Source organism: Acartia tonsa, chromosome 13 (assembly GCF_053477335.1).
Source record: "Acartia tonsa isolate MP-2025a chromosome 13, ASM5347733v1, whole genome shotgun sequence".
In the NCBI taxonomy this organism is placed as follows: Eukaryota; Metazoa; Arthropoda; class Copepoda; order Calanoida; family Acartiidae; genus Acartia; species Acartia tonsa.
In genome coordinates, this window is record NC_137272.1 from 31,406,541 (window position 1) to 31,423,825 (window position 17,285).

General features: G+C 32.0%; 1 protein-coding gene across 1 annotated transcript; it reads right to left on the reverse strand.

The window, feature by feature from the left end:
• Positions 1–6,588: 6,588 nt before the first annotated feature.
• On the reverse strand, positions 6,589–11,635 carry LOC145304545 (uncharacterized). The gene is made up of 7 exons (XM_080146451.1): positions 11,519–11,635; positions 10,363–10,430; positions 9,956–10,025; positions 9,168–9,229; positions 8,738–8,805; positions 8,151–8,224; positions 6,589–6,775 (listed from the first exon to the last, which is right to left on the reverse strand). The coding sequence occupies exons 1-7, from the start codon at positions 11,583–11,585 to the stop codon at positions 6,723–6,725; spliced, it is 462 nt and encodes a 153-aa protein (XP_080002577.1). The 5' UTR covers positions 11,586–11,635; the 3' UTR covers positions 6,589–6,722.
• Between the last annotated feature and the right edge of the window lie 5,650 nt (positions 11,636–17,285).

Consider the following 17,285-nt stretch of genomic DNA (forward strand, 5'->3'; position numbering starts at 1 on the left):
TTATGTAGGGGATTTCCTTGGTCCTTTTACGTATTTCGCCCAATTTTTTTTATCACCTCTTGTGGCAAAGCCCCTAGAGGCTAGGGGCGAAGCCGCTAGTATATTTATATTCTAATTATTCAGTAATGACACTCTACAAGTGATAATGTTCGTTTGTCCTACCGTTTCAAAGCTTTTATGGATGTTGTCATCCTTGATTTTATTTATTTAATGTTTGTCTATCCATCTATCTATTTATATTCTACATATTACGTAATTTTAATAAACCTTTGCATGTCCGTAGATAATTTTCATCTAATTTTAAGCTTTATTGGTTTTATAACTTTCTTTTCTACCATCCGTATCAAGAAGTAACAGGATGTCTGTTTGTTTGTACCAAAGGATCTTGCTAACCGCTGAACCGATTGGGTTCTTCTTAACTTAAAAAAGAAATTTTCTAGGACAATTTCACTTGGGATGGTGGTGGTACCCATATGGTATAGTTATAAACCTTTCCAGGACCTCTGACATGCTATATTGTAATGGAGAAACAAATCGGTTCAGCGGTTAGCGGGATCCTTCATTACAAACAGACAGATATACTCATCGACATCGTGTTACTTTTATTTGAGGATAAGTAGTTAAATCAGAGGCGTGCAGAAGGAGGTTGTTTAATGGGGTAAAAAAATTGGCACAGGGCCTGAAGACCTATAAAGAATATACTTTTTAGTCAAAATAATGATTATTATATTTAAAATGTTATCTTCAGTTTATTCAAATTTATTTTATAACCTTTTTGCTTTAAATAGAATTATTATATAAAAGTAACAAGATGTCCATCTGTGCTAGCCTAAAATAGAATAGAAATTCTCATAGAACCAATATGTTAATAACATTTAATACAATCACGTTATGATGGTTGTTATTTTTACTATATTAATTTGAATTTTTCAGAAAGCTTATTGTTGGGTTGGCCCAAGACAGAAATTGAGATGTGTTGTCTTCGTTTTTGTGCTTTTATTTATGAAAAAATATAATTTGAAAGTTTTATTTTGTAATTTGTTAAAAATCAAAGTCAAAAATAAATAGTTTAAGTGTAAGTGAATAAATATCTGGGTAGAATTCTATATGAACTTTTTGTTCCATTTCAAAATTACATCAATAATTTAAGAATATTCTCTTAAAACTTAATTTAGATGTAAATATAGATGTTATGTAGAAATATAAATAGATAGACAGATAGATAATAAAATATAAAGAAAAGTAATTAAACAGCTAATTATAATTTATTTAAAGAACTATATACTATAGATAGATAGATAGATAGCTGGGAAGAAAAATAGATAGATAATAAAATTTGAAGAAGATTATTTAAACAATTCTGTGCTAAACATGATTTATTCAAAGAAACCACATACTATTTATAGATAGATAGATAGTTAGTTATTTCGATATTTGGATAGATAGATAATAAAATTTGAAGAAGATTATTTAAACAGCTCTGTGCTAATAATGATTTATTTAAAGAAACCAGATACAATGGTGTTTCCCTAACCAAACAGAAGTGCACAAACTTTTAATTAAAACATGGATCTTCAGAGATAAGACAAAGGACAATAAATTTTAGACACATACACAATAAAGATAAACAAATTAGGTTAAATTTTAGGTTTAAAAGTTTGACAATGCAAGAATAAAAAACCTAATGGACATTTTCAGCACGTCATTATGATTATACTACTTGGATACCAGCATAATTCATAGTACAATGGCCCCTCCCTCCCTATTGTTAGGACTTTATGACAAAGGTCCGAATTACACATATAGAGTAAAATGAAAGAAAACATATTTTTATTTTTTTATTTTTTTTTGGGGGGGGGGCGATTGGTTTTGGTTGTTTTATAGGATAGAGCGGATAATTGAAGCCTTCAAAATGGCGGTTATTTAATTACTGTCTATTATACCATAACTTGGCTTACTAAACTTTGGGATTGCTGTTATATCAACATATATAGTCAGGGAGAGAGGGAGGGGACATTGGACTGTTTACTACACTAGTCCCAAAAGATTGGTTGAAAAATTTGGACACAACTAGTTTAAAACCAAAAAAATCAATAAAAGTTTGGAGTCAACGATTTAGCGTGTTTATAATATCAGGGCAATTTATAGTCATTGTCTCTTATATGTTGGCATTCTATGGATATGCAATTTTAATGGTTTATGTCTACTATATGGCTAATTGGTGTCAATAGAATACTTCCAATTCAACAGGGTATCAATATATATAAACAGAAGTATAGATGCAGTATCTGAGAAAATATTACCCGCTAACTTTTCTGCAAGTTTCAAAAGATTATAATTAGTGGTTGACTTGTTTGAACACTAATAAACCAACCAATCTTCTTAGATCTATTTTCCTCTTCCTCTCTTTCTTTCTCATTTCCTCTCTCTCTCTCTCTCTCTCTCTCTCTCTCTCACTCTCTCTTTCTCTCTCTCTCTCTCTCTCTCCATCTCTCTATTTTTTTCCCTCTCTCTCTGCTACAATTGTACTTAATCGTCCTTGATTATTAGAATACCTTTTTTCCTCCTAGAATATTATTAACCTTCAGTACGTTAAAAAACTCGGCCCTAATATTGTTATAAGTAGCGAAGCTACTCTATAATTTGTAATAGACAAACATAACTTGTTATGAAAATCAATAGTTGTTCAGGGGTTATTCTTTTACAGGGGCGATTTCTCTTGGGAGGGTGGAGGTTCCCTCTACCAAAACAGCTATAAACCTACCCTGGACCACTAAATCTTAATTGTAAAAAAAGAACCCTATTGGTCAAGCGGTTAGCGAGATCTTAAGGTACAAACAGACAAACAGCCTGTTACTAATATCTAACTATAAGGATTAAATATTTAAGTCAAAGTTGTTTTCCCTAAAAGTATTTTTCATATCCTTGTTAGTTGAGCAATTTTAAAGGCTTTCTATCATAGTTAAAACAAGGATGACAGCATCCATAAGTAGCGAAGCTCAGAAATTATGAATGTATATTATGAATATATTTACAATATACCAGTGTCATCCTATATATTTGATGAAATAGGGAAATGACAAAAACTTCAAAATCACGCAACCTTTCAAGCACGAAAAATGAAAAATCTAGGAATCGATCTAGCACCACAATTTATAAACAAATCTTTATGAAACTTGATGGAAATATGTAGAATATGAGCATATTCAATCCCTAATAATTTTAGCCGCAAATCCTGAATAGGAATTGAGAAAAGAATAGAACCCTAAAAATCTAGGAATCGATCTAGCACCCCTATTAATATAAAAATCGTAATAAAAATAATGTAAAATATGTAAAATGTAAATTTAAGCAATCCCTGAAAATTTCAGCTCATTATCTTAAAAAGGAGTTGAGAAAATCAGAAAAACATGAAAATGTAGGAATCGATCTAGCACCCCAAATAACAGACGGATGGACAAAACAATGTATAGATTAGATGTTTATATGTTATAAGAATCTTCACTAAAAATTTCAGCTTTTTATCTTTCATAGGAGCCGAGAAAATCACGTTTCCCTCACTTTGTCTCAGACGGACAGACGGACGGACAGACGGACGGACATTTCGAATTAAAGAGTAGCTTCGCTACTAACAAGAATGACAACATCCAAAAATAGCGAAGCACACTAAAAAATCATGAAATGGACAAACAGACAAAGTGATTTATTGAACAGATGTGTAGGTCTTATACCATAGAATAAAGGTTAGAGAATATACGAAAAAAGTCAAGAAAAACACGAAACCTTAAAAAGAATAAAGCTTACATCTTTTAAAGCATGAGCGAAAGACAGACAGACTAAACAATATATAGATTAAAAGCGCATATGTCATAGGAATCTTCACTTAAAATTTCAGCTGTCTTTCTTTCATAGCAGCCGAGAAAATTACATTTCCCCCTATAGTGCTAAGGACTAACTGACGGACAGATGGACAAAGTGAATTAAAGAGTAGCTTCACTGCAAACAAGGATAATCTTGTCTGTAAGTAGTGCAGCTCAAATAAGCTTAACACATATAAAAGTACTTTATATTATGACAATAAAAAATTGGTTAAAGCTGATATCTTATCGACATACACCCTTCAAAATATAACCTTGTTTACTAATTCAAACTGATAGACTTGGACTCTATATTTATATATGGACCTTCATAGAGGCACACTTTAAAGGAGAACCATATTGGTCCTGCGGTTAGTGAGATCATAAGCTACAGACAGACAGTCAAACATTCTGTTACTTTTATACATATAAGGTTCTATAGAGTTTCCCCGCTGCTAAAAAAAAACTAAATTAAGTCATTAAAATTTTAAGAAAATACTTAAATTAGCAAAAAATATTAGCTTTGACGGTTATTTAATATTTCATTATAATAGAACAGGATAGGTAAATAGTTAAAAACAAGGATGATAACATCCATAAGCAGCGAGGCTAAAAAGTTATAGATGGAAATCGGGAAAAATTAACTATTAGTGCATAACAAACATAGGATTCGAGAAAATCACGAAAACTTGAATATCTAGAAATCGATCTCCATTAATGGGAAAATCATAATGAAACTTGGTTGAAATATATTGAAACTGAACTGTTTTTCCTAAAAAAATCCAGCTGTCTATCTTGAATAGGAGCCGAGAAAATATAGTTTCTCCCCAATAGTGCTACTGACTGACGGAAGGATGGACAGACAAAGTGAACTATAGAATAGCTTTAGTAATAAAAAAATATCTTTTTATCGTATTACGGATAATGGTTTTTCAGTATGGCTAGGAACCCATTCTAATCCAGCAGATATTAATCGGTTTCGAAGTTATACTGGAAATTAATTGTTATAACCCTTTAATTTAATGGCATTACAATTTTTTAATATGGTTATCCAATTCATCTGATTTTTGGAATACTGATGCCTATAACAACAAGGTACAATGTTATAAGCAAAGCATCTCTCTAATCAAGTTCTAAACATGCAAGTATGTCCTAGACAGTATTCTGTATTTAAGCAGTTTTTCAAGAAATTCACTTACCATTTTATTAGACTTATACATTTTTATTCTGCTTATTCAGTTCTGACACTCTACAAGTGTTAATGTTCGATTGTCCTACTGTTTCAGAGTTTCGCTTTTATGGATGTTGTAATTCTTGTTAAGTTATAAATTAGTTAATGTTCGTTTGTTTAACAGTCTGATATGTTGAGCTTCGCTTTTATGGATGATATCGCACTTTTTGTGTAACTCTTTATGTTTGACAGACAGCAAGACAACGTAACACTTTATAAAACAAATTACTTTGTACTTAAACCAGGAAGAGGAGGGACATTGGACTATTTATCACACCAGTCCCCAAAGTTTTATAACAACGTTTTCTTATTCGTTGGCTAAACAACTATGGGGACTTTTTAAAATTTTGTTTGGTTGATTCATTTAGTAAAGTTTTTAAACATTTAACCACTAATTGTAACCTGTACATCATTTGGGAGGTACATCAATATATTTGCCATTGTCTTATCCCTTTAGATCCCTGGCTAAAACAATGTAGTAATATGAGTACAGTTAAAGGCACCTTCACACAATGGACCTTTTTAACCACTTATACCCCTCCCCACTTCATATAATTTTTTGATGAAATGGCAAGTAAGGGGGAGGGAGTAGTTTTACAGATCAGGTTAGGTTATTTGGTAAGAAGTAGCCCCGCAGGATTAGGCCAACGCAGATATAGGGTATGACGAGTTAAGGCCTTCCGCCAGGGATATGAAAAAGCTATCCCATTTTCTTTCAATTTAAATGAAAAATAAGGTTTGTGGAGGGTGGGGGGTCAGTGCTCAACAGGCAGTTTTTGTGAAAGCACCCTGGATGACAAATGTAAAACAAGAACAAATTTGTCCAATTGCAGTTTATTTTTTGGTGGTTTGATAAACACAGAATTAATACATTTTGTCTTACCATAGAGAAACTTTTTAAGGCAAAAAGGGGGGGGGGGTATTTTTTCTAGAGAAATTTTTCTGAGGAGTGGGAGGAAATCTTTACAAAAATGGTTATAAACCTGACTTGGACCTCATTATAAAGGAGAACAATATCGGTTCAGCGGAAAACAAGACAAAAAGACAGACGGACATTCTGTTACATTCACAGGGACGTCCAAGAGGGGGGGGGGGCATAAGGAGTCATAACCCCAACCCTAAAACAAATTATAAGGTAAGCTATAGAGTAGCTACACAATATGTAAGTACATGAGCAACGCATTTGTAAATGTCATTTTCAATTGACTAGTACGTTTATTGAAAACTAGTGGCCACGCCCCTAGAGGCCTCTAGGGACACGTAAAATTGTTTTTTGATCTATTTTAAAATCAGATATTTACCAAACATATATTTTCGCCGATAGATGGTGTTAGTTATGTTTTAAGCTAATTGCAAATTTGTCCTCAAGGCGGCGTTTTTTATTTTTTACAATTTCTCTGTGAAGGGTGGTTGTACCCTCCCCCAAAAATAGTTATAAACCTATCCAGGACCTATAAGAAGCTACTCTGTTAAGGAGAACCCGATAAAGACAAACAAACACACATATCCTGTTACTTTATTATAAGGATAGAATCTTAAAAATTACAATTTACAATCTTTCTTAGTTTTAAAAAATATATATGTTTTTTTAAATACTGTTTATTACAAAATGTATTATATTTATCCTATATTAATTAAAATCTAAAAAGCACTGACACAAAAACCAGCAGAGTAGCCATTCCACAACCTGAAAAACAAATAATTTAATTTAAAAAGATTCCAAGAGGAGAGGACAATGGGCTGTTAATTACACTAGACACCAAATTTTATAATGACGTGTTCTTATTCGTTGGCTTAACAATTTTGGGGACGTTTTAACTACGAATTTTAATATCTATGAGTGGTAATTTTGTGTATCATCATTGGGGATGTACTTAAATTTATCAGCCATTGTCTATTCCATTTAAATCCCTGAAAAGACCCGGTGCTCTCCCACAATTTGTCTGTTATGCACTGACAACCCCCCCCCTACCCTTTTGCTTATAACTATATTAAAAATAAGGGGCAGGATAGTTTGCAGGGATCGGAAGCCGCGCGTAAGCCGCGTGTAAGCCTCAGTGAAATCGTCATTTTATCACTACAAAATTTAGCTGGATGTATAAAACTGTCTCTTTAGTAGACAATCCTTCTTTCAAAAACTGAGGCTTATGCGCGGCTGAGGCGCGGCTTCCTAACCCTCTTGTGTTCTTACCCTGCAGTACTCAATATAACCTAACCTAGCTTCTAAATAAAAAGTAACTAACAAAAACCAGTTAGAGAAGGTACTGTTTATTACACCAGTCCCCAAAGTTTTATAATAACGTTTCTTATTCGTTGGCTTAACAACTTTGGGGACTGCAATGAATATGATTTGTTGATTCATCAAGTTGAGTGTTTAAACGTTGCAACCATTAACTTTAATCTATAGAAGAGGATATTTTGTGTATCTTCATTGTGGATGTACATCAATTTATCCGCCATTGACTTATGCCTTTAGATCCCTACAAAAAAACTCTCTTTTTTCTCACTTTATTTTTAAAAATAAGGGAGGGCGGGGGGTGTAGTACTTTTGAAGGAATACGCCTATAGAGATTTTTATATGAATCCGCAAAAAAATCATACTCTAATTTTCCAAATTTGAATGAGTGTGTGTTTGTGTCTAAAATGATATCTCAAATAAATGTCTATTGTAATTATTCTTGGGAAGTAATCCTCACATTTGGATTGTGTTGGTCTTAGGCTATTTTTTAGCGATAAATCACAAATATGACAATTTGCTAGCCTCAATTTTTTTTCTAAGATCACACTCTAGGGAAAGGACATGGTGATTTAACCAATTAAGATTTGACTTGGAATCCCCAAGGAATGAGAAAAGCAGGTAGACCAAAAACAACCTGGAGGAGGGAACACTTAAGTGAACTGCATGCAAAATCTAAAGAGGATTGAAGAGACCATTGTGAGTGGCCTATGCCTATGATGATGATGAAATTCAGTCATTACATTACATGATTGCTGATATATAAACAGACATACTCAAATTGACAAACTTTTTGAGTAGCTTCAATGCTAAAACTGTGATTTACCTTTACCAGCAACTGGAGCACTGCCGTTTCCACCGTGCACAATTACAACCCCACCCCCACCATCACCACGGTCACTAAATAGATAGATAGATAGTTAGATAGATAGATAGATAGATAGATAGATAGATAGATAGATAGATAGATAGATAGATAGATAGATAGATAGATAGATAGATAGATAGATAGATAGATAGATAGATAGATAGATAGATAGATAGATAGATAGATAGATAGATAGATAGATAGATAGATAGGTAGATAGATAGATAGATATATAGATAGATAGATAGATAGAGAGATGCAAGAGGTCTAGTGGAAATAATATGAAACTTTGCTTTTAATTTGATATATTAATAAATATATTGATACATTGATAAATTGACTGATAAATAGATGGATGAATAGGATGATAAATAGGTTGACAATTAGATTGAAAGAGAGACTGATAACAGATTGCTAATATATAGATAGATAGTTGGATAGATAGATAGATAGATAGATATATAGATATATAGATAGATAGATAGATAGATAGATATATAGATATATAGATAGATAGATAGATAGATAGATAGATAGATACTTACGAAGGATCCATAATATTACAATTATCCTCTTCACATATAACTCTCCATAACTCATAAGAACTTTCAACCTAAGGCATTGATAATTTTAAAAATGACTGACAGACGTAAAAACAGACAAACATATTATCAAATTTAACAGTCAATATCTAAAATTAATATCTTTTTATGGTTCCAGGACAAACGCAGGAGTCCCAAACGTCGGAGTGGACAAACGCAGGAATGTTAAAATGTTAATTGTATTAAGTATTTCTATACAGATTAGGTTAGGTTAAGATATGAATGAACAAATAAGCCCTCCGAAGGGGTTAGGCATTTAAAAAACGTATAAGATGGTCTAAAATGGGTTAGGTTAGGTTAAGTGTCCACTCTGACGTTTGGGACTCCTGCATTTGTCATAGGACCCTTTTTACTAATCTATCTATCTACTTACTATATGGTCAGGCTCATTGCTAGGACAATCTACTGCGTCGGGTTTCATCTTACAGCATGCCCCTGAATAAAATAAATAGATAGATTGAGGAATAGACAAATAGATTGATTAATATATATTTAAATAATGATTTAGTAAAAATATATATAGATAGGTTGAGTGATAGTTAGGTGAATTAATTGGTTTATGATTAGTATGATTGATAGATAAATATTTCGATGGATACCTAATTTTACAAAATTTATCAAATGATTAAAAAAATAGATAAAATGGTTAGACATAAAAATAAATTTAAATCAGAATTTAAACAAACAGTATTCTATAAGGATGTCTGTCTGTCTGTTTGTAACTGCTGAATTGATATGGTTCTCTTTAACAATGTATCTTCTCATAGATCCTGGGAAGGTTTATAACTATTTTGGGGGAGGGTACCATTAACCATAAGAAAAATCTGCATCCCTCAAAAAAATTTGTTTGCTAAATAGAATGTTGATTTCACTCAAATCTGTTTTATGGGGAAAATGTCTAGCCCTTGTAGGGTGTTCTAACCCAGTAGTGCAATGTATTTAATAGTTTAGGTTAGGTTAGGCTTTATTGTTTTCATAGGTAGCCACACAGGGTTATAAAGCTCAGGTATAGGCCTCCCACAATTGGTTTGGCATAGGACAAAAAACATTCCCTCCACCACCCATAGTATTTATTAATTTGGAAAATAAATGGGTGGGGTTTTAGCGCTCCATAAACACCTTGAGGGAAATATCTCCAATAAAACTTTTATGATTACTTACTGTTCCACATTTCTTTTCCATCTTTTTGTTTCACATATCTGACATAACAGCGGTCCTTGTCTCCAGTACACTAGAAAGGAAATTTAAGAGCTCAAATCAAATAGCCCCACTTTTTTGGGGATTGTGAATATATACCCTTCCTGTACGAATTTTCTACATTTATGTTATTTACGAAGAATCAATCACGAAAATATCAATTAAAATTTACATATTTTCTCATGTAAAAGTATTGTAATGTTTGTCTATCTGAAGCAAAGAACCGCTGAACCATTATGGTTCTCCTTTACTATTAAGCTCCATAAATAGACAAAATTTACAAAATTTCCCTAGATTTGTTTGGAAATTACCCATTATTCTTCCTCTAGCACGAACCTGCCCCCCCCCCTTCTTTACAAAAATAATCTTACTGGGATGCTAGGCTGGTCTTCAGGGTGTTCCTCGCACCCCTTGTTACTTCCATTGTCGGAGGTACATCCTAGATAGATAGAATAGTAATTAGAATATATGTCCTATCATATAAAGTATTAAGCTTTTTTTGTCTATAGCAAAGGATCTCATTAACCGCTGACCGATATGGTTTTTCTTCACAGTGAAGCTTCCTTAGGTCCAGGAAAGGTTTTTAACTATTATTTAGGGAGAATATCTTCACCCCCTATCCAATAAAAAAAGTTATTTTCTTCTTTTAAAACTAAAATTGAGAATGGGGGTGGGAGTCGACTTTTCCCCTCCTAACTTAAGTGCCCTTAGAGTCTAGAGACTTCTAGAGGCTTAACCGATAATAGTAGTTAATGGATAGAAATGTAGATAGATAGTTGGTGTGATTATAACGTAATTATACATAGATATAAATAGATAGACATATATACTGATATGATAGATAGATAGATAAACTTAAGACATATAGATAGATAGATGGATGAGACAGAAAGACGTAAATTACAGTAGAGCATAGATAAATAAACAGCTAGCATGAAAGATATTGGAGATACGGAAAGTGTCATGTGTGACGTCATAAAATACGTCTAAATCCCTCTCTTTTTTAGGGGTTTCTTTTCCCACTTCTCCTTTTTTTTCCCCCTATGCTAACCATCCCCCACAATAGTTATATACCTTCCCTGGACCTAAGAGAATCTATACTGTAAAGGAGAACCATATCAGTTCAGTGGTTAAAGAGATCCTCGGTACAGACAGACAGACACACACATAGATATCCTGTTAAATATATATAAGGATAAGGAAATATTTAAGAGAGAGAGGGGACAATGGGCTGTTTAGTACACAAAGTTTTGTAATAACGTTTACTTATTCGTTGGTTTAATAACTTTGATTACTTTAGTGAATTTTGATTGGTTGGTTTATTAAGTTAAGTGTTCAACGTTTGAAACACTAATTTTACGCTACAGAAGGGGTAATTTTGTGTATCATCATTGGGGATGTACATTAATTTATTGGTCATTGCCTTAACCCTTTAGATCCCTGGAAATAATCTACGCTCGACTAATAACATTGAGGTAAACCGCCAAATTTTTCATTTAATTGTTAAAATTAATTTATACCTATTACCTACACAATTGAAAGAATAAACGCTTTTTAACGTCAGAGAGATAAGAAAAATTTTCACAAAAATCATTTCTGTTTAAAATACTCTTATCACTGCAGTGTGTTGTAAATTACTAATAAATAAAATATTAATTTATATTGAATCATTATCAAACAAGGATTACAACATAGGAAGGAAGGAAAAATGAGCTGTTTATTACACTGGTCCCAAAAGTTTTGTAATTACTTTTTTTGTTCGTTGGCTTAACAACTTTGGGGGCTTTAAAAAAATTTTGTTGGTTGGTTAATTAATTTAATTAACGTTTCAACCTCTACTTGTTATCTACAGGAGGGGTATTTTGTGTATCATCATTGGGAATGTACATCAATTTATTGGTCATTGTCTTATCCCTTTAGATATCTGATAACAACATCCTTAAAATATAAGCTCTAAAAGTAGAGTCTAAAGTAAATTGAATAAGTGTATATCTTGATAATGGAGATGCTTCTCATAAAATATTGTTGTTTAAAGAATCAATATTCAAAAAAGCAGATGAATAGACAAACGAACATTAACATTTGTAGAGTGTCAGAACTGAATAAACAGAATATTAATGCATAATTCTAAACAAAACTGTAAGTAAATTTGTTGCAACACTTCTGTTTAAGAATATACTTACATTTTTAGGACATGATTATAGAGATTCTTCGCTTATAACATTGTACCATATTGTACTAGGATTCAGTAACCAAAATCAGATGAATAAGATAATTTTTACAAAAATAATTTGTTTTCTGAAGAGTAAAAAAAACATCAAGTTTCAAATAAACGTACGGACAATTATAACCTGTTTAAATTAACGAAAACAGCTAACTGTCCTTGACTGAGGGATGGACGGACCCTAAGTATGGAAAAGCTTCGCTTTTAAAAAAGATGACAACAACCATAAAAACAAGGCTAAATTATATAGAGATACTTTTCTTATGATATTATGACTATTCGTCTTAGGAACTAATATTCCTTAATATAAGAGCTATCTATTACAAACGGAGGAACGACCCCGATAGATAGATAAATAGAAAGGATATCGGCTCAATACCAACCTAACACAATTTGCTAATACTTTGTTTCTTTTTTGAAGTTATCATACATTGTTACCAAAACAATTACGTTCTAATATTTCTTATTCGTTGACTCAACAACATTGAGTGTTCAAACGTTTCAACCACTAATTTTAATCTACATAAGGGGTAATTTTGTGTATAATCATTGGGGATGTACATTAATTTATCAGCTGTTGTCCCATCCCTGTAATCCCTGGCATGCACAGAGATCATGGGAACTTAAATTCGCACTCAACACAATACAAAGTGTTCCAATAACACAGCCAATAGTTGAGATAGATGTACCAATTGTGTAAATAACATGGATCTGAAGAGATGAGACAATGGCCGATAAGTTGATGTACGTAACCATTGATGATACAAAAAATTACCCCTTCAGTAGATTTAAATAAGTGGTTGAAAAGTTTGGACACTCTACTTAGTGAACCAACCAATCAAAATTCAAAGAAAGTTCCCAAAGTTGTTAAGCCAACGAATAAGATAACGTTATAAAAAAAACTTGGGAACTTGTGTAATATACAGCCCTCCCTCCCTGGTAAATAACAGATTTTGAGGGGGGGGGGGCAAAGAACAGCAAATCATTATACAGTTAAAAAAAAAACAGTAGAGTGTAGAATTAAAATATGAAAAATGATGAATTTAGAAAAACTAGCTTCCCCAATTGACTTAAAAACCTAAACATAACTTATAGTAAGCTTATATGAGAGCCATTTCGGTCCAGCGAGATCTTTTCTTACAAATACACCAGTCTGTAGATGTTTGTACTTGTGTGTGTAAATAGAATAGAATAGAATAGAATTTATTTCCTCTAAGGTGCATATAATATAGGGCGATTATGAGTAACAGGCGGACAGACAAACGAACATACATACCCTAACTGTAGAGATTAACTGCACTCCCAAATATAGCTATTTAAGAAAGATGTTGCTTTGCTGAAATGTGGAACTACTATTCAGGAAAAAAAGTTGGCTGTGAAAAAAAAGTTAGCTGTCATAACTTTCTTCTTAAATCCTTTATTTTACAAAAATCATAGATAGATAGGTAGATAGATAGATAAATCGATACTTAGATAGACAAACAGATAGATAGATAGATAAGTTATAGATATATAGAGAGATAAATAAATAGATATATAGACAGACAGACAAATAGATAGATAAGTAATATATATATATAGAGAAAGACATACAGACATACATATGTATAGATAAATAGACAGACATACAGTCATATTGATAGATAAATAAATAGATTTATAGACAGAAACGGATAGATAAGTAATATATATTTCTAGAAAGGCATACAGACATATACAGATAGATAGAAAGACAGACAGATAGATAGATAGATATACAGACAGACAAATATATAGATAGATGGATAGAAAAATAAATAGATATTTAGACAGACAGACACATAGATATATAGATAGACATACAGATAAATAGATAGACAGATATATTTACAATCACACAACCTACTATTTTATTGCATAGAAAATAGTTAGCTCACAATATCAGTTGATTATATTTCATGTAGTTAAATATTTTGCCGCTAGAAGTTACACACTTTTAAAAAATTTATTATTTAAAAGTAATTATTCCTTCTTAGTTAATAGTATTAATAATTAAATCTTAAAATTTTGATTTAAAAAATGTTCAAAAAAAGATATAAATTGCTAAAATATTGATTTAAAACCTAAGACCTACGCATCTTTATTTTAGATTAAATAAATATGTTTTTTATTATTGCCGTATGTATAAAACCATTGAATTTTCATTTATTGTGAAAATACTGCGAATTATTCGGTAACCACGGGATTCTACCCACGGAATTGCAACCATGCAGCGGGACTCCACCTAACGGAAATGCACCCAAATGGGATTCCACCCAACGGTATTGCACCGTTACAGGTTTCCACCCACGGAACTGCACCTATACGGGATTCTCCCCTGGAATTGCACCCATACAGGATTCCGTGGGTTGAATCCAGTACGGGTGCAATTCCATGTGAGGAATCCCGTACGGGTGCAATTCCGTGGGTGGGATACCGTATGGGTGCAATTCCGAGGGTACAATCCTGTATGGGTGCAATTCCGTGGGTGAAATCCCGTTTGGGTGCAATACCATGGGGTGCCGTTCCATGTGGGTGCAATTCCGTGGGTGCAATAAAATTGTTTTACCTTTTCTTTTTAAACGAAGGTAAAATATTTGGTTGTCGAATTAAACAAAAATCATATAATTATATTTTATGTAGTTTAATATTTTGCCGCTAGATGTAATAACCATTTTAAAAATATTTTTTTTAAGTAATTTTTTTTATAAATTATTAGTAAAAATATTTAAATCTTAAAATTACATAGAAAAGATGCTAAAAAAAAAGAAATAACGTGTTTAAATATTGGATACAGACGGACCTACCCTAATTATGTAAAAGCTTTGCTTAAAAAAATAAATAGGCTCTAAACCACCCTGAGACCTAAGTAAAGCTTCCAAAAAAATGAAAACATAATTATTTCAGATGTTAGAGTGATCATAAAGAAGCAGCCTATAAAATGACGTCATACAATACAAATGACTTTTGATAGGCCAGATTTTAAGCTGCTTTAATCTCAACGGATATGACAAAGACTTTCTATTTTGGAATAGGGCTTGACATTTAGTTGCTTGTTTTATGCTTTTAGGTAGGGGGCCAATGTGAAGCTTCCCTAAAAATAATTGTGGAATAATCGCAGCAGCTGTTCAAAGGAACTTATAGGATATAGAGACATACATTTACATACTTAAAATTTACTTAATTCGTGTTATAAGATACATAGATAGCTTGAGATTAACAAAGATGTATTATATGTATTTTAATAATTTGACGCTAGGTGTTGTGAACATTTGAAAAATGTTTGTTTTAGAGTAATAATCGCATTTAGGTCAATAATAATAATATTTAAATTATATTATTATGTATTAAAAATATTTAAAAAGAAATAATGTGTTTAAATATTGGATTAAAACTTCAAACCTTAAATTTAATTAAGATTAAATATTATTAATTAACTTTGTCTTTTCTTAGTAATTAAAGTGCCGATGATAATTGAATACTGCAAAATGTTCGCAGTTACTATAAAAGTATCAATCAGTTAATTAAATGTTACACTATCTCTGTGTCGAAGGATTTCGCCAACTGGTAAACTAATATGGTTCTCCTTTACAATGTTGCTTATCATAGGGATTGACATTTACTTACTTTTTCATGCTTTTGGGTAAAGGACCAATGTAAAGCTTCCCTCATAATCATGTCATAAGAATGACTAGCGGCTGCACTCCTGGCATCTAGGAGCTATATGTATTTGAAGAAGTAAGAAAAGTAGGAAAATATCAAAAAAACAAAAAAATAACCTTAGATATAAGAATAAAATAGCCTAAAACCATCCAGGAACCTATAAGAAGCTTTCTTAAATGGGGAACTCAATCAGTTCAGCAGTTACTAAATCTTAGCTACACAAAATTTTACTACTAATGTAATAGGAAAGTTAGCTCGAAATTATCAAAGATTTATTATATGTAGTTCAATATTTTGCCGCTAGATGTTTAAAACATTTTTTAAAAGAATTAAATTTGAAGCTTAAATAGATAATAATAAAATAAAAAACTTTTTGGAAAAAAATAAACAAACATAAATGCATAACGTTTTAAATTATTTGAGTTAATCAAAAATCATAAAATTTCAAAACTTTCTAAATATATTTATTTGGAGTTTATATTATATAATTGTTCGATATGAAGTACAGAATAGAAATACAAATTCAAAATTACTTGTTTTTGTTAGCTGTGAATTCGTTCGCAGTTCTGTTTGTTATTGTCTCTACATATACTTCAATGTAAACATGCTGGCCTGATCAGATTGTTATTCCCAATATAGCAGCGGGGCCAGATGTACACATTTTGTGTGTAATGTACGCATTTTTAACTTTAGGAAAATGGACTTTTATAAGTAATGTACACATTAGCAAGTAATGGGTTGTTGACAAAGGAGTGCCAAACTAACCCACGCGGTAGGGGCGTGATTTAAATATATATAGTACACATTTATTTAGGGGGTTACATATTATTACAACGTAGTTATAAGACTTAGGAAGCAATAAAATGAGACGTTGGGTATCCCTCTAACTGAACCGATTTTTGATTAGTCAATGGTCTAAATTTGTCTCGGCCAGGATATGATTAAAAGCCTAAATCGGCCAAGGAATAGCCGAGTACAATATTTTGGAACTTAAAAAATTAAAAATAAAGAATTAAATGATTGATTGCCTCTTTCTCTTTTTATCGACAGACGCACTTGGATATATTATTTTCATAATTAATTATATGTATTTCCCATGTTAACGTCACCTTATGTGTAAATTTGGTGAGCTACATTTTTGAGTAGCGTTGTTAAGTTAGGATGGAAGAATTTTGTAATGAAAGCAAAAGTGGGGTAGAGGATAAGGGATGGGGTAAAACGGGTTATCAAAAAACCAAAATTTCTTGCCAGTGGAACAAATTCAACCCAAGTAATGTACACCCCCTTTTCCCTTTCCCCCTTTTCCTTCCCCTCCCCCACAAATGTACACATCAAAGGCCTACTGTACACATTTTTTTTTGTACACTTTGATCTAAAAAATATCTGGCA

Excerpts from the sequence above, each read along its gene's own strand:
- LOC145304545 (XM_080146451.1), bottom strand. The coding sequence starts at position 11,585 with ATGATTTTTGTGAAAATTTTTCTTATCTCTCTGACGTTAAAAAGCGTT. Across the intron at positions 8,225-8,737 it reads TGTAATATTATGGATCCTTC|TGACCGTGGTGATGGTGGGG; the intron begins GTAAGTATCTAT and ends CTATCTATTTAG. Across the intron at positions 6,776-8,150 it reads TGCTCCAGTTGCTGGTAAAG|GTTGTGGAATGGCTACTCTG; the intron begins GTAAATCACAGT and ends TTTGTTTTTCAG.